Genomic DNA, 22892 nt, shown 5'->3' with positions numbered 1-22892 from the left:
GAAAATCAATTCGAAGTGAAGACGACCAACAGAAACACGTTTGGCGTGTTGATAATCCTCAAAGATCACGCTTTGGTAGGGACCAAAAGTACACAGCACACCGTCTTGACAAAGCGCTCCGATGCTCTCGCTTTCGGTTCGTTGTGCTCTGATAAGACATTTCCACTTTGCAGAGCTTATAGAGAACCACATTGTTGTGTCTCCGTCTAAAATACAGAGATCGTGGGCTACACTGTTTAGCTGCAGCTTGTTTCTTCAGGGGGGTGCACACTTTAATAGGGCTCAGCCATTTCTTGCAACACGGTGATCTTTTCACTTCTCACCTTTAGCTGAAATACCAGAGCTGACATTGATCCTGAGCTGGATGCGGATCTGTGCGTGTGTGTGTGTGTGTGTGTGTGAGCAAGAGATAAACAAAAAAAGTTGTAGAACTAGAGAAATTGGATCTTAGAAAAAATTTAAAGCCTCAAAATTTGGGGGGAATTTGAGTATCAATACATAACAAGAAAGTGCAGTAGTATCGAAATATCAAAACATTCACAATAATGAGAGGCAAATGGTGCCAACAGGACACACTACTTTATTATAGTTCTGTGTAGTTTATTACAACGTTTAAAAAATGTTGTATTTGTTTTTTTGTGTAAAGTTATGTTACAATGTGAGTGTAGTTTGCTTATTAAAACAACATATTGTGTAATTGACATCCTCTTCGGGGGAGGGGGAACGACAACAAAAAAGTCACATTTACACATCATTGCTAAAATGATACAACAGGTACAAATTCACAACATAATCCAATACAGACATGAAGTCGTCATCAAAGTGCTCATCGAATGGTCTAATAAAATCAGATATTTTATGATGGCTATATTTGTAGAAATGGTATGTCAAAATCTCAATCTGACTCATGGTATAATGTCATATTGTGCACCTTTTATATAATCTCTAAAATTATAATTTTGGTCTCGTTCAAGTTCGACCCCAAAATGACAAAAAAACTATAATTTATTATTTATTTTTTAAAAAAATTATTTATTAAAGTATTGATATCTTTGTCAGCCTCAATCAGATTAAGGATCTTTATTGGATTAATATGTTATGTTGGGTTATGTTATACAAGGAATCTGACTGTTTTGCAGATAACAAGCAGGCAGTAGGGATGCTATGGTGAGGAATTTGCCCACCGGTTAATAAACTTGTTAAAAGGCCGTTATGTGTAATGGGAAACTGAAAAACTGAAATTGAACTGGGTTTCCACCTGTCTGTGCACATCCAACATTTTAAAACTTTTTTATAAGAGTTAAAAAGATGTATTGTCATGAGCTGATTGTCCTTGCAGAAAAATATTACTGAGGCTTTACTCTCATTCTGTGATAAATTAAATCTGACTTTCAGTTCATAATAATTATTATCATTATCGTAATGATAACACACCGAGTTCTATTGTATGAGTTACACTTTCTAGACTTGATGAAAGTGGGCGCTGATACATGAAAATGAACTATTTGGGGATTTATTTGGGTGTTTTTTTTAGCTAAAAAGCTAATGGATGGTTGGGTTAGTGGGCGATCAGTGTGGGCCGATGTCCTAACAACATGTAGAAAAGAGTGAAGAAAGAAAGAAATATCACCACAATGACTCGGACCAACCTCTCCCTCTTCCACGTGCATTTAATTAAACCTTATTTTGCTTCTCTACAGAGCTTCCACTGTTACTTAAAGACATTCATGCATCCCAGTGATTTATCTGTAACACAGCAATTACCAGCAGCTGCTTACTCGTTGCTCCTGTAGGAGGTATAAACCCGAGGCAGCGGAGCAGAGGGCGGTCAGGGGACATTACAGGTTAACAAGTTAATGGCAAATGAAACTTAATAAAGCCACACATGAACCAGCTCTTGTTACCGGCCAGGAAGGAAGGAGAGAACAGGGGGAGGAAGGAGGTGATGACAAGGGCTCAAATAATAACAAACTAGAACTCCAATCCACCAGAAAGACGTAAAAGGATTCCAATCCACAACTGAATAATACACATGAACCAAGCTGTGAATAAATAATGACAACGCTGATAACAGCAGCGGTTTGGGCCTACTCAGCAGGCCACATGGTCAAAATGATATTATTCCAGATGGATATCTCAATCGTTTCTCGTCTGGGTTTGGGTTCCCTTTGAACAGAGCTGCCTGAAAGTGTGGAGGACTAGGGGGCGGATGATTGACACTGAAAGCCTGTTCCTGGCTTCATGCTATTGCCTGTGAGGATCTAATGGACACAATTTGTCAAAGTTCACAGAAAAATCTACCAAAGCACAGGCCCAGGCCTTCTTTTTCCACTAGAGGGGAATGAAAGATCCCCAACAACAATACAATAAAATACATTCAAGGCTCAAGCAGTGCCGCGATGCTGTCCCTGATGTACACCCACGATAAGAGCCATCTCAACAGGCTGGGATCACACACAGTTTAGTTCTCATTAGCCTTTCCTACCCTGGGATTCCTGGCACAGCGATGGGGGGTGTTCATAATGTGCACTCGTCCTCCAACTTGACTTATTTGGCTCTGTTTAACCGGGAAGCCGAGTAGATGGAAAGAGTTTATAGTGCACATGTGACAAAAAATACCATAACATTGACTAATTCACATGTTGTGTCTGCTTTGTGTCCTTGTGGTGTCACTATGAGGAGGGGACTGCTGGAGGGCTAAGCTGTCTGTTGATGTCCAGTAAATACCTCCCTCTCCCACGTGTGGGTGGCTGCTTGTTAAACCACAATATCTCATTTTCTATTTCTACACTTGTTGAAAGTATAAGATATGACGTGTGGGTGTGAAGGCTCTGAAATAGTTGGACAATAACACATTAACAGTGCTAATAATAGCATGATAAACATTATTAATATTGTTGGATTATAACAATAACATTGAGCATAATTGTGTGTTATAAAAGATATTCTGAAAACCACATTGTTTTGTAATTGCTACAAAAAGCATAGTTAACTGTTAATAAGTGCACAAATAAAATCCATAATAAATGATGTATTAATCATATAAAGCAACGAAAAAATGTTGTAACAATGGCACAATAGGTCAGTTAGTTAAACTCAATAAAGGTTTTTATAATGCTATTATAACAATTATTTCTTTCTTCAATTAATTTCTTATGACAATAAACTTGTCTTTTATTAATTAAAATTCTTAAGCAGTCTATAAAATGTTAACAAGTTTCTTGTCAATGTCTCGCAATCCTACAAAAAACATTGTTAATGATGCAATACTTAACACTTAATTAACACACATATAGTCTTATAAACACATATTGTTAATAGGCATCTTATTTATAAGGACCTCATTACATATTACCTAATGCTGGGGGGGGGGGGGGGGTATTATTGGGATAAGAGCCCACACTTTCAGACAGTCTCTCCTTGGGGGCACTCATAGTGTTGCAGTCTGTTGTTTACATCAATAGGGACAGGAATAGTAATATTCGACCATCCGAGAAGCAGTTCTTTCGAAGCAGACTGGATTCTTTCATGAAATTATAGAACACATTCTAAGCATGTTATGCAACCTTAAAAAAAGCATGTCACCAGAGAGATATAGCTTTCCTTGCTCTGGTGGCATACTGTCTTTCTCTCCATGCCCTTTTCCTTCTAGTCCCTGGCCGCTCTCTGCAATTTCACCACCTCTGTCATCATTTCTACACACAATGGCAACGCAAACTGCATTCCTCGAAGCCATACCTCATAGACTGTTGGCATCACGGACAATGCTGTTTTCAGAAGAGGGTGAAAGGAAAAGCTTGGAGATTTCGTCCGGTTGTTGTTTGTGAGTAGGGGGAGGAGGAAGCTGGTGCTGGTGAGGGATTCTGGCTGGGTGGGTTGAGACGGGAAAAGGCCGAGCTGGTGCTGTCGATAGATTGTGTTTGAACAGCTGTAAGGCTGAAGGATGACAGGAAGAGGCTGGCACCAGGAAGGCCAACAGGAAATAAGCAGTGTAGCTCTCACTTTGTCGCTACTCCTCTGACTGTTTCACTCCTCTACCACTCCCCTGTCCCGCATGTCTCTGCTCCCCTCCTGTTTTGTGCGATAATGCCAACAAACAAGCTTTGTCTTCTTCTGAGGCATTCCCCCACCATTGTATTTTTTGTTACAAAACAACGTGACAAAAAAAAGAGGTCAATGAAAACCAAACTCTAAAGCTCTAAATCTTGCAGCACGTCTGGAAAAACACCCGGACAATAAAAGGCAATCAGGCGTGATTCTGATCCCACATCAGCTTGTGATAATCCACGCGGCCAGCCAAGCGTGCACCCTAACCCTCCACCACCACCATCGTCTCATCTACACCCAATCACACCACTTTTGTCCACTGCACCCAAAACATTCCTTCACTTCTCAATTTAGCGCACAAAGTCAGTGCAATGGATTTAACTCCTAGCTGACCAGCATCAAACACTACTGACAGACCTCAGTGACTCAATGATTACACCTGCACACCATCCTGTCCTCCCAGAGGAGCTCTGACTGGTTCTCTGTGCTCAACCGTGAACGGACATATCACAGACTTTTCACAAATTTAAGCATGTTTAGATATTTCTTGGCTAAAATAGGAAAAGCAAAGTAAAGAAGGCTCTATCGTGTACAATATAAGTAAGTCATTATAAATAGATTTCAATAAAACACTGACCTTTACTACCCACCTTTGGACATGCTGAAGTTGGATGCTTCTCCTATAATAATTAAACTTATAAACTTTATTATAATCGGCATTTATATTACATACATGAAATTTCACCTCTGTATTTGGACCATCTTAAGCAAATTTTAGGAGCAGTGGGCTGCTGAGTAGTGTCCGGGGAGCTACTTAGGGTTCTGTCTGGCTCAAGGACACTTCGGCACACGAACGGTAGCAGCCAGGGATTGAACCGCCAGCGGTTACCAGTGATTATAGGAGCCACGGCCACCCCATAATAAGAAAAGAAGGTAATATCGTAATGTTGAGCCAATTATTATCCCCACAGGACAAATGCCTTCACCCTGACAGCCCTACTCACACAGACGGGCCAGCAGCACTACACACATGCAATCTTTCCCATGTCCACCCACACACTGCCCTTTACTCCTATATCCATTATAAAGTTATTAAGCTTTACTGTTTAATCTTCAAGTTCCATCATCCCATGATACTCCGATATGACCTGTGTTGTTAGTAGGTATGTCTCGATACCTACATGTTCTAGTTCATACCAATACCAGTGAAATTCTATGATTGTCAATATCTAATATAACACTCCATGTACTTCAACATAGGCTGCTTCCTCACCATTAGCATACTGTTCTACTATAACCCCTGATGATCCTCCTCAAGGTTCTCACCAAGAACTACATTTTACAAGATTACAATTGAACACATCAGGGTAACGTTGTACTTTACCTTCGTCCAATGCTCATTTTTAATGAATAGAGCGAGAATGTAACTCAATGTTAGCGCCATTATTTAGCCAAGCAGGACTGAATTGCCGTACTGCTGCTAACAGTTAGCCTAATGTTCCTTTGTTGTTTACAATGTAACACTATCAGGGACATTTGCCATTACCATTCATTGATTGATTTGTTTTCACGTTTTTAATAATCACTTTTTTCTCCCTTTTTTGTGTCTCGGCACACAGTCTGTCTTTACACTGTTTGATGGAAAAAAAGTGGAATAACACATTGATGCCTTCTATTATCTTATGCTATTAACTGGATGTTTTAGGGTACGGATGGCTGACTACTGAACCTGAAATGATCTGCTTCAGCCTCTAGAATGGTGGTCGGGGGTGCACTATAGGCTATACATTACAGAAATTGTGTCACTAAAAAGTGCCACTGTAGGCCAACTGTATCTCTCTCACACATGCATGCATATGCAGGCTTAAAGACACACGGAGAGAGAGGCTAAGAGAGAGGTACAGAACCTCCTTCTCTTCGGGAGCATCAGCTTCCATCAGTAGGAGAAAGAGTTTTTTATTCTCTAATTGTGTTGGAGAAAGAAAAAAAAACTGCTGCCACTGCGTCTTACTGTGCGCAGCATCCCCTCACAGCCCGGTAAGCCTGTGCATTACAACGGCGGTGGGACAGGAGACGACGACGACCTCCCAAGCTGTCTTTCCTCAAACTCGCGGTCATAATTTACTTTAATTTAATTTAATTTACTGTGCGCTCAGATACTAGGATTAGATGGTGCAGGAGTCCAGCAGCCTCTCATTGGACAGTCCAATGCCTGACCCGGCTGGTCACCGTACCGTTTTATAAGATTCTGTCATAACGATGGCGGCGGTGATCTGACCTGCTGCATGGTGGGAGAGAATTGAGAATAGAAATGGTCCAGAGTGCTACCCTTCGTGTGGGACGTGTAAGCTTGGCAGAACATTGTTATTGTTTGCCATCCCAAAACCTCCAGTCACAACGAGTCCGGGTACCTGGTCCTGTGCCAGCACAGAATACCATGCAGCTTCGTCCATGCTGTGTCAGCATCTGCGTGTGGTGGTATGCACACAGAGGGCACGACGACCAAAGTGAACCCTGGGGGCAGGCAGAATGGACGGATTTAAATAGTCTGATGCGCAACGCCAGGCAAGCAAGAGCAGGAGAGAGTTGGAATTACATTAATTCTTGTTTGTCATGAGACAAACTCCTCCACTCCTAACCCAAAGATCGTCCTACTCCCCAAGGACATGACGCCTGCAAGCAGAGTAGTGGGCAGGGGTAGCCTGTGGTCCTGGGCTCTCAGCCTGTTCTGAACACAACATCATCTTGCCAAATGTTCTCTGACCTTTGCAGAGACTTTGTTATTGGTGGTAATATGGACCCATGTGTCTGAAATAAAGTAGAATTGTTGCCATGGTGAGTGTCTTACTGAATCTCTCCCGGCGGGGTCCGACCAACATGCAAAACGCAGGAAGACTGGCGAGTTGAGTCCATTCCAATGTTCAGTAGTGTGCTGCGGTCATATCCAATTATTGCAAAAAACTAAAGCAAGCACACGACTGCATGCGGACTCAACTGCAGCAGCTTTTTCTATTTTCAAGTTAAATTATGTAGAGCTTACTGGAGAAATCCCTCAAACACACACACACACACACAACTGGTGTCCTTTTACTCAGATGTGAGCTCATCCACAGGTGTGCGATAAGGCTTGGCAGGTAGCAGAGTGAGGGGAGAGTAAGGGCAGAGGCCCGTGTGTGTGTGTGTGTGTGTGTGTGTGTGTGTGTGTAGGTGTGTGTGTGTGTGTGTGTGTGTGTGTGTGTTTGACTAATTGGAAGGCAGGGTGGAACACCTGTCCATCAACCTTCACTGTGTTGTCTTTTTATTTTGCAAACTTATATCTCTCCATATCCCTCTGTAGGGTCGGACATGTACAGCTGTGTCGACATGGATTATGTAAGGAGATCGGTGTGGAAACAGTGAACAGGCTGATAATGGTTAAAACACAGAACATGAGGACAGAGAAGGAGCTGCAGTTTCATCTGATATTTACAGCAGCTTAGCAACCAGAACAGTGAAAGTGTGGAAATGCATCGCGATGCAGAGTGAACCAAGTAAGAGTAGAAGAGCTGACCAAAGCCTGCTAGCCGCTAGGCTAATTCATGCGTAGAGTAAAATGTAGTACACTATAGCGGGGGTACACTAGGTTTAAAAATTCCGGACAGTAGCTGCTGGTAGCCAGCCTCAAGCAGGGGCTGGGCCTGGATAAAGGTGGAGCTGGGTCTGGATAAAGGTGGAGGTGGGTCTGGATAAAGGTGGAGCTGGGTCTGAATAAAGGTGGAGCTGGGTCTGAATAAAGGTGGAGCTGGGTCTGGATAAAGGTGGAGGTGGGCCTGAATAAAGGTGGAGCTGGGTCTGAATAAAGGTGGAGCTGGGTCTGAATAAAGGTGGAGCTGGGTCTGGATAAAGGTGGAGGTGGGCCTGAATAAAGGTGGAGCTGGGTCTGGATAAAGGTGGAGCTGGGTCTGGATAAAGGTGGAGCTGGGTCTAAATAAAGGTGGAGCTGGGCCTGGATAAAGGTGGAGCTGGGTCTGGATAAAGGTGGAGGTGGGTCTGAATAAAGGTGGAGCTGGGTCTGAATAAAGGTGGAGCTGGGTCTGAATAAAGGTGGAGCTGGGTCTGAATAAAGGTGGAGCTGGGTCTGGATAAAGGTGGAGGTGGGCCTGAATAAAGGTGGAGCTGGGTCTGGATAAAGGTGGAGCTGGGTCTGGATAAAGGTGGAGGTGGGCCTGAATAAAGGTGGAGCTGGGTCTGGATAAAGGTGGAGCTGGGTCTGGATAAAGGTGGAGGTGAGCCTGAATAAAGGTGGAGCTGGGTCTGAATAAAGGTGGAGCTGGGTCTGGATAAAGGTGGAGGTGGGTCTGAATAAAGGTGGAGCTGGGTCTGAATAAAGGTGGAGCTGGGTCTGAATAAAGGTGGAGCTGGGTCTGAATAAAGGTGGAGCTGGGTCTGGATAAAGGTGGAGGTGGGCCTGAATAAAGGTGGAGCTGGGTCTGGATAAAGGTGGAGCTGGGTCTGGATAAAGGTGGAGGTGGGCCTGAATAAAGGTGGAGCTGGGTCTGGATAAAGGTGGAGCTGGGTCTGGATAAAGGTGGAGGTGAGCCTGAATAAAGGTGGAGCTGGGTCTGAATAAAGGTGGAGCTGGGTCTGGATAAAGGTGGAGCTGGGTCTGGATAAAGGTGGAGGTGGGCCTGAATAAAGGTGGAGCTGGGTCTGGATAAAGGTGGAGGTGGGTCTGAATAAAGGTGGAGCTGGGTCTGAATAAAGGTGGAGCTGGGTCTGAATAAAGTTGGAGCTGGGTCTGGATAAAGGTGGAGCTGGGTCTGGATAAAGGTGGAGCTGGGTCTAGATAAAGGTGGAGCTGGGCCTGGATAAAGGTGGAGGTGGGCCTGAATAAAGGTGGAGCTGGGTCTGGATAAAGGTGGAGCTGGGTCTGGATAAAGGTGGAGCTGGGTCTAGATAAAGGTGGAGCTGGGCCTGGATAAAGGTGGAGCTGGGTCTGGATAAAGGTGGAGGTGGGTCTGAATAAAGGTGGAGCTGGGTCTGAATAAAGGTGGAGCTGGGTCTGGATAAAGGTGGAGGTGGGCCTGAATAAAGGTGGAGCTGGGTCTGGATAAAGGTGGAGCTGGGTCTGGATAAAGGTGGAGGTGGGCCTGAATAAAGGTGGAGCTGGGCCTGGATAAAGGTGGAGGTGGGTCTGAATAAAGGTGGAGCTGGGTCTGGATAAAGGTGGAGCTGGGTCTGAATAAAGGTGGAGCTGGGTCTGAATAAAGGTGGAGCTGGGCCTGAATAAAGGTGGAGCTGGGTCTGGATAAAGGTGGAGCTGGGTCTGGATAAAGGTGGAGCTGGGTCTAGATAAAGGTGGAGCTGGGTCTGAATAAAGGTGGAGGTGGGTCTGGATAAAGGTGGAGGTGGGTCTGAATAAAGGTGGAGCTGGGTCTGAATAAAGGTGGAGCTGGGTCTGAATAAAGGTGGAGCTGGGTCTGGATAAAGGTGGAGGTGGGCCTGAATAAAGGTGGAGCTGGGTCTGGATAAAGGTGGAGCTGGGTCTGGATAAAGGTGGAGCTGGGTCTAGATAAAGGTGGAGCTGGGCCTGGATAAAGGTGGAGCTGGGTCTGGATAAAGGTGGAGGTGGGTCTGAATAAAGGTGGAGCTGGGTCTGAATAAAGGTGGAGCTGGGTCTGGATAAAGGTGGAGGTGGGCCTGAATAAAGGTGGAGCTGGGTCTGGATAAAGGTGGAGCTGGGTCTGGATAAAGGTGGAGGTGGGCCTGAATAAAGGTGGAGCTGGGTCTGGATAAAGGTGGAGCTGGGTCTGGATAAAGGTGGAGGTGAGCCTGAATAAAGGTGGAGCTGGGTCTGAATAAAGGTGGAGCTGGGTCTGGATAAAGGTGGAGGTGGGCCTGAATAAAGGTGGAGCTGGGTCTGGATAAAGGTGGAGCTGGGTCTGGATAAAGGTGGAGGTGGGCCTGAATAAAGGTGGAGCTGGGTCTGGATAAAGGTGGAGGTGGGTCTGAATAAAGGTGGAGCTGGGTCTGAATAAAGGTGGAGCTGGGTCTGAATAAAGTTGGAGCTGGGTCTGGATAAAGGTGGAGCTGGGTCTGGATAAAGGTGGAGCTGGGTCTAGATAAAGGTGGAGCTGGGCCTGGATAAAGGTGGAGGTGGGCCTGAATAAAGGTGGAGCTGGGTCTGGATAAAGGTGGAGCTGGGTCTGGATAAAGGTGGAGCTGGGTCTAGATAAAGGTGGAGCTGGGCCTGGATAAAGGTGGAGCTGGGTCTGGATAAAGGTGGAGGTGGGTCTGAATAAAGGTGGAGCTGGGTCTGAATAAAGGTGGAGCTGGGTCTGGATAAAGGTGGAGGTGGGCCAGAATAAAGGTGGAGCTGGGTCTGGATAAAGGTGGAGCTGGGTCTGGATAAAGGTGGAGGTGGGCCTGAATAAAGGTGGAGCTGGGTCTGGATAAAGGTGGAGCTGGGCCTGGATAAAGGTGGAGGTGGGTCTGAATAAAGGTGGAGCTGGGTCTGGATAAAGGTGGAGGTGGGCCTGAATAAAGGTGGAGCTGGGTCTGAATAAAGGTGGAGCTGGGTCTGAATAAAGGTGGAGCTGGCCTGAATAAAGGTGGAGCTGGGTCTGGATAAAGGTGGAGCTGGGTCTGGATAAAGGTGGAGCTGGGTCTAGATAAAGGTGGAGGTGGGTCTGAATAAAGGTGGAGGTGGGTCTGGATAAAGGTGGAGGTGGGTCTGAATAAAGGTGGAGCTGGGTCTGAATAAAGGTGGAGCTGGGTCTGGATAAAGGTGGAGGTGGGCCTGAATAAAGGTGGAGCTGGGTCTGGATAAAGGTGGAGCTGGGTCTGGATAAAGGTGGAGCTGGGTCTAGATAAAGGTGGAGCTGGGCCTGGATAAAGGTGGAGCTGGGTCTGGATAAAGGTGGAGGTGGGTCTGAATAAAGGTGGAGCTGGGTCTGAATAAAGGTGGAGCTGGGTCTGGATAAAGGTGGAGGTGGGCCTGAATAAAGGTGGAACTGGGTCTGGATAAAGGTGGAGCTGGGTCTGGATAAAGGTGGAGGTGGGCCTGAATAAAGGTGGAGCTGGGTCTGGATAAAGGTGGAGCTGGGTCTGGATAAAGGTGGAGGTGAGCCTGAATAAAGGTGGAGCTGGGTCTGAATAAAGGTGGAGCTGGGTCTGGATAAAGGTGGAGGTGGGCCTGAATAAAGGTGGAGCTGGGTCTGGATAAAGGTGGAGCTGGGTCTGGATAAAGGTGGAGGTGGGCCTGAATAAAGGTGGAGCTGGGTCTGGATAAAGGTGGAGGTGGGTCTGAATAAAGGTGGAGCTGGGTCTGAATAAAGGTGGAGCTGGGTCTGAATAAAGGTGGAGCTGGGTCTGGATAAAGGTGGAGCTGGGTCTGGATAAAGGTGGAGCTGGGTCTAGATAAAGGTGGAGCTGGGCCTGGATAAAGGTGGAGGTGGGCCTGAATAAAGGTGGAGCTGGGTCTGGATAAAGGTGGAGCTGGGTCTGGATAAAGGTGGAGCTGGGTCTAGATAAAGGTGGAGCTGGGCCTGGATAAAGGTGGAGCTGGGTCTGGATAAAGGTGGAGGTGGGTCTGAATAAAGGTGGAGCTGGGTCTGAATAAAGGTGGAGCTGGGTCTGGATAAAGGTGGAGGTGGGCCTGAATAAAGGTGGAGCTGGGTCTGGATAAAGGTGGAGCTGGGTCTGGATAAAGGTGGAGGTGGGCCTGAATAAAGGTGGAGCTGGGTCTGGATAAAGGTGGAGCTGGGCCTGGATAAAGGTGGAGGTGGGTCTGAATAAAGGTGGAGCTGGGTCTGGATAAAGGTGGAGGTGGGCCTGAATAAAAGGTGGAGCTGGGTCTGAATAAAGGTGGAGGTGGGCCTGAATAAAAGGTGGAGCTGGGTCTAAATAAAGGTGGAGGTGGGCCTGAATAAAGGTGGAGCTGGGTCTGGATAAAGGTGGAGCTGGGTCTGGATAAAGGTGGAGGTGGGTCTGAATAAAGGTGGAGCTGGGTCTGAATAAAGGTGGAGCTGGGTCTGGATAAAGGTGGAGGTGGGCCTGAATAAAGGTGGAGCTGGGTCTGGATAAAGGTGGAGCTGGGTCTGGATAAAGGTGGAGGTGGGCCTGAATAAAGGTGGAGCTGGGTCTGGATAAAGGTGGAGCTGGGCCTGGATAAAGGTGGAGGTGGGCCTGAATAAAGGTGGAGCTGGGTCTGGATAAAGGTGGAGCTGGGCCTGGATAAAGGTGGAGGTGGGTCTGAATAAAGGTGGAGCTGGGTCTGGATAAAGGTGGAGGTGGGCCTGAATAAAAGGTGGAGCTGGGTCTGAATAAAGGTGGAGGTGGGCCTGAATAAAAGGTGGAGCTGGGTCTGAATAAAGGTGGAGGTGGGCCTGAATAAAGGTGGAGCTGGGCCTGGATAAAGGTGGAGCTGGGTCTGGATAAAGGTGGAGCTGGGTCTGGATAAAGGTGGAGGTGGGCCTGAATAAAGGTGGAGCTGGGTCTGGATAAAGGTGGAGCTGGGTCTGGATAAAGGTGGAGCTGGGTCTGGATAAAGGTGGAGGTGGGCCTGAATAAAGGTGGAGCTGGGTCTGGATAAAGGTGGAGCTGGGCCTGGATAAAGGTGGAGGTGGGTCTGAATAAAGGTGGAGCTGGGTCTGGATAAAGGTGGAGGTGGGCCTGAATAAAAGGTGGAGCTGGGTCTGAATAAAGGTGGAGGTGGGCCTGAATAAAAGGTGGAGCTGGGTCTAAATAAAGGTGGAGGTGGGCCTGAATAAAGGTGGAGCTGGGTCTGGATAAAGGTGGAGCTGGGCCTGGATAAAGGTGGAGGTGGGTCTGAATAAAGGTGGAGCTGGGTCTGGATAAAGGTGGAGGTGGGCCTGAATAAAAGGTGGAGCTGGGTCTGAATAAAGGTGGAGGTGGGCCTGAATAAAAGGTGGAGCTGGGTCTGAATAAAGGTGGAGGTGGGCCTGAATAAAGGTGGAGCTGGGCCTGGATAAAGGTGGAGCTGGGTCTGGATAAAGGTGGAGCTGGGTCTGGATAAAGGTGGAGGTGGGCCTGAATAAAGGTGGAGCTGGGTCTGGATAAAGGTGGAGCTGGGTCTGGATAAAGGTGGAGCTGGGTCTGGATAAAGGTGGAGCTGGGTCTGGATAAAGGTGGAGCTGGGCCTGGATAAAGGTGGAGCTGGGTCTGGATAAAGGTGGAGCTGGGTCTGGATAAAGGTGGAGGTGGGCCTGAATAAAGGTGGAGCTGGGTCTGGATAAAGGTGGAGGTGGTCTGAATAAAGGTGGAGCTGGGTCTGGATAAAGGTGGAGCTGGGTCTGGATAAAAGTGGAGGTCTAAACAGACGTGAGTACAGCTTCTTGCTGTCACAGTGTTTTAAAGACATTGATAGACAGGGTATGCTGAATGCAGCCTCTGCTCCAAGGAGATGAAGTACAGCAACAAGGGCTCACTGTCCTCTCATCATACTGCAGACACTGTTCACTGTGATGACCACAGCCAGAGTACAAACAGTCCCAACAGTCCTACATGCAGTTAAATCACAGCTATTATTTTACTCTTGATAAGCTACCTTAGCCAGAGTAGATTATCATTTTCATTTAAATAATTGAACTGGATTGAATGCATATTAATTGCAAATAGAAGATTGGCCACAATCCTAACAGCTGTACAGTAACTGTAGAAGTTAATATGAAGCCATACAGTAATGAAAACTAATCACTTTATTTGTACAGGCGATGGTTCTCACTACTCTTGCTATCTTTGTTTTTATATGACAAACTTTTAAAGGTTAATAATAATAGAGCTGAAATACTGATTAATAACTGAATAATAAATTCGTTTTTTGCTTAAAGTAAATGTTTTATCACTTCATTTTCTTCTCAGCGTACACCAGAATGCTACATTTTAAAGCTCATATTTAAAATAAAATTCTCCTGGTATGTGTGAGCATATGGTGTCACAAAATGTTATTTCAATAAAAGTTCAACATGGACCATTTTGTTACAATGTTGTTGGGGCGGTGGGGCATGAACATTTTTCTTCCTCCAAAGTGGGGCGTGACAGAAAAGGTTTGAGAAGCACTGCTGTAGGCTAACTGTATCAATCCCTCTCACACACACATGCACCATTACACACACTCAACTCTTTCTGTTTACGAGCGTCAATCACCTCTCACCCTCGGAGAAACAGAACTCAGTCAGACACAGAGCTGATAAGAGGTTTGCGTGGGAGTAAAACGCCCTGCTACCGTTGTGTCTTTATCAGTGGAGGCATCGGGCACGAGCCCCCGTAAGCCTGTGCATTAAGACGGTAATGGGAGGGGAGCTGACAATGAGAACACAAGCTGTTGAAATGAAAACGGCTATAAAATGTGCAATAATCACCTCGAATAGATTCCAGCAATAGGCCATAAAAACAAATTTGCTCATATGTGACCTATAAACAAATGAATAAATAAATATACTGTAGCCTATGCCAACACCTAAAATAAAAAACATGGCTTTGTTGAGACTGTCTATCGATCTTCTCCGCTGCGTTTCAGCACCCTGGACAGCACTCATACAACAACCAGCGCTATCTGTCTGAAAATTGCTCATAATAATTCCTAAACATACATGTTGATGCATCAGGAATAATGTGGAATTAGCATTCCTTATTAAATGTTTTGGGCATTTTTGGTGGCGATGCATACATGTACAGTATATAACAAAAGAAACGTTAGAATACTGATTTAGACGACGATTACCGTGGCAACGGTAGAAGCATTGAAGTATTTGGGTCAGACTCGGTAACATACCAGAGGCATTCAGGAAGTCCCCTGTCTTAGAGCCACGAGGTGAAACCCATATTTTTGTTTTTGCCTGGACCTGGCGCTCTTTTGTTCTATTTGTTTATGTTTTACAGGACAATCAAACATTCACACACATTAAATGTACGGTTGAGCTTCACATTAAAATCATATTCAGGGCTACACTAAAAACATTCAAGGCTCAAGGTAACTTTGTGACGCAGATTGTGCCAAAGTCATACATTTCAAAATTGTACACATAGTGGCTTTAACAAAACATTGTAGGTATGACAGTGATGAGAATTGTACAGTAGTTCAAATAGAATAACACAATACAACAATAATAATATAATAATAATAAAGTTATGCAATGTAAACTTATGCTCACAGAATCCTGCAAATTTGCAAGTTTTGTGTTAATATTAGATTAGGGTATTTTCATGAAACTTGGTGGAAGGGTGTAACATGGACGAAGGGAGAACCTTAGCAGAGGGATGCGCTCTCTGTGTGCTTTTCAAGTTCATTATTTGGTTCACCTTTTATTCACGTATGTTTACTCATAACTGGTCTTGTATATGTGTATTTGTGTATTACTGTAACTGCTGCTAATGGCACAGAGTACTTTATTAAATAAGGGTTTGATCACTATGGGCCAATATTTTGTGTTGTAACGCTCCAAATTACTTTTACACCATTATTTCTTTCAAGTGGTGAATCAACTTTTTCAAGCACAAATTCCAGGTGGCTGTGTCTAGAGTTTATGAGCAGGGAACGCCCTGTCCAAACCTTCAGACTTCAATTCACAGCTCACCACAATAGCAAGTCCCAGCCCTGAAAATAGATGGAGGACATATTCCTGCTGCTCCAGAGGGTTCAGTGCCTTTATAAACAGACCCCGTCCAAATAAAGATGTTTTTGCTGGGTCGATCATTGAGAACACCAGGTCCACAGCGGCCTGTTGTCGGGGATTAAGGAGCTGCTATATTTGCCAGAGAAAATCCTGTGCTCAGTGTTCTTCATATAAAGAGGTGACATTCACCCCAGCTAAAGCACATGCACAGAGACTCCAGCAGGCTCCCCACACTGCCATGCAGCCTTTTGACCTGTGTAAACCATTTGATTCGGACTGGTGAGATCAAATTAGGCAACGGAGCTGACAGCAGCCGCAGACAGAAGCCAGAGGCTGGGTGTGCAGTGTGTGAACCCTGACAAAGTTTCTCTAATCGGGTCCGTCTTCATTTGATTCACCAAAGACTGTGATGATACGCCACGTGAGCCAGGTAGTAAAAGCAAAAATCTACAATGAATATACACAAATATAATAAGAGTTCCTGTTTGACGTACAGGAAGGTGTTAACATGTCATACAGTCAGTACATAGAAGCAAATCCAGTGCATCCATCTATCCATCCAGCTTTCCATCCATCCATCCATCCATCCTTCCAGTTTCAGTACCTGGACAGAGGGAAGCGTGTAGAAGATGAAAACAGCCCTCCAAAAGATAATTGACTCCATCTTCATCAGGAATGTCCCCGGGTCTGGGTCTCTCTACAGCTGGGTGAGCCCCAACCTGTGTACAGGAAGTGGACACATCACGTTAAAATGTTTCTGCACTTGTTGACTGTGATATTAAAGTGACACCTTATTAGACCACAAACATAGAATAATGGTAAATGGACTGTAATTGTATCGCGCTTTTCTAGTCTCTCCGACCACTCATAGTGCTCAAAGTGTCACTTAGCCTGCCATCAGCGTGTGAATGATGACAAGTAGTGTGAAAGCGCTTTGAGAGGTCGGAAAGACTAGAAAAGCGTTATACAAGTACAAGTCTATTTACCACACCGTAGTATACATATATATATATATATATATATATATATATATATATATATATATAAATATATATAGAATACATCAAATTGAGTTTTAGAAGAGATTTAGTGTTCCACAGCTCAGTCAAGACTCCGGTTTCACGGTCTGGCACTGCATTTTTTTTTTTTTGACAACCAGAGAGAGGTCGTCGGGGTCCGGGGTCTTGGGAGCATCTTAACCAAACTGTTGGAGCAAATTTTCTTAAAACTCCTAATAATCAAAAACTATACAGTTAATGTCTCACCTCAATAATCTTCAGAAGTATGTTTAATGATGAAATAGCGTACAAAAATTGTCAAAAAACGTTTCGTTGTTCGGACCGAGTAACCTACTTTCGGACTACGCGGATAAAAACTCTTCCTGGGCCTGTCTAGTTCGTAGCGCCACTTATCATCATTGCTAACATTAGCATTTAGCAACATCTTGGGAGGTTTTATCCAATCAGACGTCGAGTAGGAGCAGGTCGTAAGCGCATCCAGAGAGTTAGTTTAGTCTCTCGGGCATTCAGCCATAATAATGTGTGATGTCATCTGTAACGGCAGGATCCCGAGCCGATCTGACGCCTCCACCGGACAAAATGGATTGCTGTGTTATAATCTGACCCCACCATTCTCGTGTAATCTCTGATGTCTCTAGAATGCAGCTGCCATGCAAGGTGAACTATTAACACTGCTCGACATGATGTAATAAAGATGCTACTTTATTTCACCCTTATGGACTCTATAGAATCTACAGCATCGCCAAACTAATTTATAACCACAGGGGAACCAGATTGTACTCCTGCATTTCTAATGAATTATAATTTATAAAAAACTCAATGATGTTATTGACTAAAGGACTAGTACATTTCTTTTAAATGAATAACATCCGATAGTTACAATGATAACGAGGTGAGCTTCTGTTCTGCTTCATATGATGATGAAGATGTCTTTGGGTTGTTGGCCATTTGAAAAACATCCTTTTGGAATATTTGTTTGACATGTTTCATTATTTTTCAACTTTTTAGATTACATCATTAATGATTAATTGACGGGATTCATCAATAATAAAACCAATTGAATAGTCACAACCCTCTGGTGAAAATCATCGTGGCCGCCAGAGTCACACAGCAATCCCTGAGGAATATCACAGGAATATTGTAGGGAGCTGTTGAAGGCAGAGAAATCCACCTGCGTGCAGGAACACTGCCCAGCGATCAGCTGAACCATGACGCGCGTGCAGAGATCACAGCGACTTTTTAAGTTTCTAAACGCAAAGTGACGCTTCGCACAAAGGTGCTGTTCATGGAATCACGCGAATCCGCAGCACCGAGACCCGTCCGTGCATGTGACAAGAAGGGGCCGTTAATAACGGTGGCGCTTCAAGCCTGATGTGAGGGCTTGTTTGGGAGAGAAATAAACACCTTACCTTCTGAAAGGAGGGGGGGGGGGGGAGATCCTGCGCTACCTATGCCCTCGTACGGAGATGCAACATCAGTTCTTCTCCACAAACAGCGCGGTTCTCCAACGAGCCCCAGTCCCCCAGCGTCCACACCCCGAGTCAAACGCAGACACGTCCGAAAAGTGATAGAGAGAGACCGGTGTGGAGATCAACGCGTCTCCGGTAAAAGTGTCTCCAGGCTCCGGGCGGCGGACAACCCGTCAGCCTGCCTGACACACAACTTGGGGCCAGAGTCAAGTCACACACAGAGAGACAGCTTCCGCTCATCCCTTTCAAAGTAAAATACATAACAACAAACGTGCTCTCAGTTTTTGTTTATTTTTATGTCCGCTATAGTTGACGTCACTCTCTTCGTTCATTCATTTGTTCATGTATTTATTTATTAATTTGAATGATTCATTAGTCATATAAAGAGGCTAGCATCTTTTATCTATTCATCTGTCTTTGTCCCACAGTCAAAGTAAACTGTCCCTGGGCTACTGCATTGTGGGTACTAAGTGGACATGAACTGGACAAGTTTGTGTCACAGGTCAGCAAACGTTCTGTTGAAAAATCCATTCCAGCCTCGGGTGTTATAAACACTGCTGATTGAGGGGGTGGTTTACTCAGGTTATTAGCCTATTATGTTTGGTTGTGAGACAGCTAACATAGGCCACATCATCAGGTGTTAATCCCTTACATAAACCACACTGCCCCCTATCCCTAACCCAAACCATGGAGGCAAAGGAAGGGACGAGGGAACAGACGGCACCGCTGTGAATTACCCCGTTGCCGTGTTCCATTTTCCCCCGAGTACTAAAACCTATCCAAACAGAGAAGGTCTAATGCGCTTCACGGTACGTAAAATGATCTGACCCGAAATTTGTGTTAAACGCTAACGTTAGCTGTTGTGGCCTGGAACATACATTTAATGTACTCCATGTGGAGTACAATGTCCCTGATCATTTTTGGAATTTTGAAGTTTTTTAATTGGTTGGTCTACTGAAGTCTGATTACATTTTCGTTACTGTACATTTCAATTTACCGGGGTGATTAAATACACGCTTTAATTCTGAAAGGATATTCAACTAATTTCCGGCTGCGTCCTGGTCTTTCTCTTGCAGCTTGATGCAACGCTGCGTCGGAGAGCCTGATGACCAGCCCCTGTCCCATGTGATGTGGAGGAGCAGAAGACATCGGTCATCTCCATCAGCTCATATTTCTGTAGTCAGTGTCTGTTGGTCAGTGTTGTGCTAGTCAGTGTCTTTTACTCAGTGTTGTACTAGTCAGTGTATGTTAGTCAGTGTTGTACTAGTCAGTGTCTGCTAGTCAGTGTGTACTAGTCAGTGTCTGTTAGTCAGTGTTGTACTAGTCAGTGTTTGTTGGTCAGTGTTGTACTAGTCAGTGTCTGTTAGTCACTGTCTGTTAGTCAGTGTGTGCTAGTCAGTGTCTGTTAGTCAGTGTTGTACTAGTCAGTGTCTGTTGGTAAGTGTTGTACTAGTCAGTGTCTGCTAGTCTGTGTGTACTAGTCAATGTCTGTTAGTCAGTGTTGTACTAGTCAGCGTCTGTTAGTCACTGTCTGTTAGTCAGTGTGTGCTAGTCAGTGTCTGTTAGTCAGTGTTGTACTAGTCAGTGTCTGTTTGTTAGTGTTGTACTAGTCAGTGTCTGTTAGTCAGTGTTGTACTAGTCAGCGTCTGTTACTCAGTGTTGTACTAGTCAGTGTCTGTTAGTCAGTGTTGTACTAGTCAGTGTCTGTTAGTCAGTGTTGTACTAGTCAGTGTCTGTTAGTCAGTGTTGTACTAGTCAGTGTCTGTTAGTCAGTGTTGTACTAGTCAGTGTCCGTTAGTCAGTGTTGTACTAGTCAGTGTCCGTTAGTCAGTGTTGTACTAGTCAGTGTCTGATAGTCAGTGTTGTACTAGTCAGTGTCTGTTAGTCAGTGTTGTACTAGTCAGTGTCCGTTAGTCAGTGTTGTACTAGTCAGTGTCTGTTAGTCAGTGTTGTACTAGTCAGTGTCTGTTAGTCAGTGTTGTACTAGTCAGTGTCTGTTAGTCAGTGTTGTACTAGTCAGTGTCCGTTAGTCAGTGTTGTACTAGTCAGTGTCCGTTAGTCAGTGTTGTACTAGTCAGTGTCTGCTAGTCAGTGTGTACTAGTCAGTGTCTGTTAGTCAGTGTTGTACTAGTCAGTGTCTGTTGGTAAGTGTTGTACTAGTCAGTGTCTGCTAGTCTGTGTGTACTAGTCAATGTCTGTTAGTCAGTGTTGTACTAGTCAGCGTCTGTTAGTCACTGTCTGTTAGTCAGTGTGTGCTAGTCAGTGTCTGTTAGTCAGTGTTGTACTAGTCAGTGTCTGTTAGTCAGTGTTGTACTAGTCAGTGTCCGTTAGTCAGTGTTGTACTAGTCAGTGTCTGATAGTCAGTGTTGTACTAGTCAGTGTCTGTTAGTCAGTGTTGTACTAGTCAGTGTCTGTTAGTCAGTGTTGTACTAGTCAGTGTCTGTTAGTCAGTGTTGTACTAGTCAGTGTTGTACTAGTCAGTGTTGTACTAGTCAGCGTCTGTTACTCAGTGTTGTACTAGTCAGTGTCTGTTAGTCAGTGTTGTACTAGTCAGTGTCTGTTAGTGTTGTACTAGTCAGTGTCTGTTAGTCAGTGTTGTACTAGTCAGTGTCCGTTAGTCAGTGTTGTACTAGTCAGTGTCTGATAGTCAGTGTTGTACTAGTCAGTGTCTGTTAGTCAGTGTTGTACTAGTCAGTGTCTGTTAGTCAGTGTTGTACTAGTCAGTGTCTGTTTGTCAGTGTTGTACTAGTCAGTGTCTGTTAGTCAGTGTTGTACTAGTCAGTGTCCGTTAGTCAGTGTTGTACTAGTCAGTGTCTGATAGTCAGTGTTGTACTAGTCAGTGTCTGTTAGTCAGTGTTGTACTAGTCAGTGTCTGTTAGTCAGTGTTGTACTAGTCAGTGTTGTACTAGTCAGTGTTGTACTAGTCAGTGTCCGTTAGTCAGTGTTGTACTAGTCAGTGTCTGTTAGTCAGTGTTGTACTAGTCAGTGTCCGTTAGTCAGTGTTGTACTAGTCAGTGTCTGTTAGTCAGTGTTGTACTAGTCAGTGTCTGTTAGTCAGTGTTGTACTAGTCAGTGTCCGTTAGTCAGTGTTGTACTAGTCAGTGTCTGTTAGTCAGTGTTGTACTAGTCAGTGTCTGTTAGTCAGTGTTGTACTAGTCAGTGTCCGTTAGTCAGTGTTGTACTAGTCAGTGTCCGTTAGTCAGTGTCTGTTAGTCAGTGTTGTACTAGTCAGTGTTGTACTAGTCAGTGTCTGTTAGTCAGTGTTGTACTAGTCAGTGTCTGATAGTCAGTGTTGTACTAGTCAGTGTCCGTTAGTCAGTGTTGTACTAGTCAGTGTCTGTTAGTCAGTGTTGTACTAGTCAGTGTCTGATAGTCAGTATTGTACTAGTCAGTGTCTGTTAGTCAGTGTTGTACTAGTCAGTGTCCGTTAGTCAGTGTTGCACTAGTCAGTGTCCGTTAGTCAGTGTTGTACTAGTCAGTGTCCGTTAGTCAGTGTTGTACTAGTTAGTGTCTGTTAGTCAGTGTTGTACTAGTCAGTGTCTGATAGTCAGTGTGGTACTAGTCCGTGTCTGTTAGTCAGTGTCTGATAGTCAGTATTGTACTAGTCAGTGTCTGATAGTCAGTGCTGTACTAGTCAGTGTCTGTTATTCAGTGTTTTACTAGTCTGTTGGTCAGTGGTGTAACCAACGCCAAATTAACAACTTCCCAAAAGTAGCCCCTCAGGTTCAATGTGTGCCAACTGGGATGAGGTCATTTTAATAATTGTAACTTTGTTTGGAGTGATGGCATACTAAAGCAAATACTGACATGATACGGGCCTTAGTGTGGACCTTGTTTTATTATCTGAGCCCTTGTATCAAGATCTAGTTTTAAGGCCTTAAAGGGATACTCAGACACATTTTATGTATATGTCGATTCAGTTTTGATGGTAGATGTAGTCGATTGAAGCAATTAATTCCTCATTGTGTGCTATATTGACGAGAAAGCAGAGTTCTCCTGCCGGGCAGGCAGTGCCTACATGTACCAGGATGCATTGCGCAGGAGCTTCTGATGCTTGGAGTGTCAGCCATACCCTCTAGCACGGCTACTGCAGTGAAATGCCTCTCTCTGCTGCTTTTCTTCGTCCATATACTCTGGCTTAAATAAACACAGCTGGATATCCGAGTCAGCAAAAACACTGTAAAATGTGTCCTCGTCCAATACATCCTCTGCACTTATGTTTGGGATGCTGCTTCCGCAGTTTGCAGATGTCCGAGCCTCCGCCTACGTCACTGTCACATCAAACGACGGCGCTGGATGCAACTGCTGACTCAGCTTTCTGGGTCGAAAGAAATCTAAAGAGTCTATTGGTTCAATCAACTACAGTTATCAATACAGAATGGACATCCACATAAAAGTGTGCACATTTTCCCTTTAATAGCTTACATTGTGCAAATTCCTATATCAATTAAGGTTCAATGACATTAAACCTATAGGGCCATGTCATATTCCAGGAATAATGCACAACATGCATCAAGACAGGCAGGGATAACCCAATGATGGTCTCATTACCATACTTGATTGATTTTTATTTGTCATTTGAAAATGTCTAGGCCGCTAAAGCCTCATATTAGTTTCAGCTAGACTTGAAAGCTGGCTTTCATCCCAAATTAGTGGGATCGCTTAAGGAACGGATCTATTCAGGGCCGGTATGGATGGGAAGAACGATTACAGCTGCAAATATTCTCAAGTAAGCGCTGTCA

The 22892-nt window shown here is 44.7% G+C and overlaps 1 protein-coding gene across 1 annotated transcript in view; it reads right to left on the bottom strand.

The window, feature by feature from the left end:
- The window catches only part of adamtsl3 (ADAMTS-like 3), a gene marked incomplete at both ends in the record, with an annotated part of 203791 nt that extends 186498 nt beyond the window's left edge, over positions 1–17293 (bottom strand). The window contains 3 exon segments of the mRNA XM_079161155.1: positions 16267–16359; positions 16363–16381; positions 17286–17293. Coding sequence (XP_079017281.1) covers positions 16267–16359; positions 16363–16381; positions 17286–17293 — 120 coding nt within the window.
- Between the last annotated feature and the right edge of the window lie 5599 nt (positions 17294–22892).

Source organism: Pholis gunnellus (genome assembly GCF_910591455.1).
Source record: "Pholis gunnellus genome assembly, chromosome: 1".
Taxonomy (NCBI): Eukaryota; Metazoa; Chordata; class Actinopteri; order Perciformes; family Pholidae; genus Pholis; species Pholis gunnellus.
Note: the sequence above shows the minus strand (reverse complement) of the source record. Positions and strands in the feature narration are given on the sequence as shown.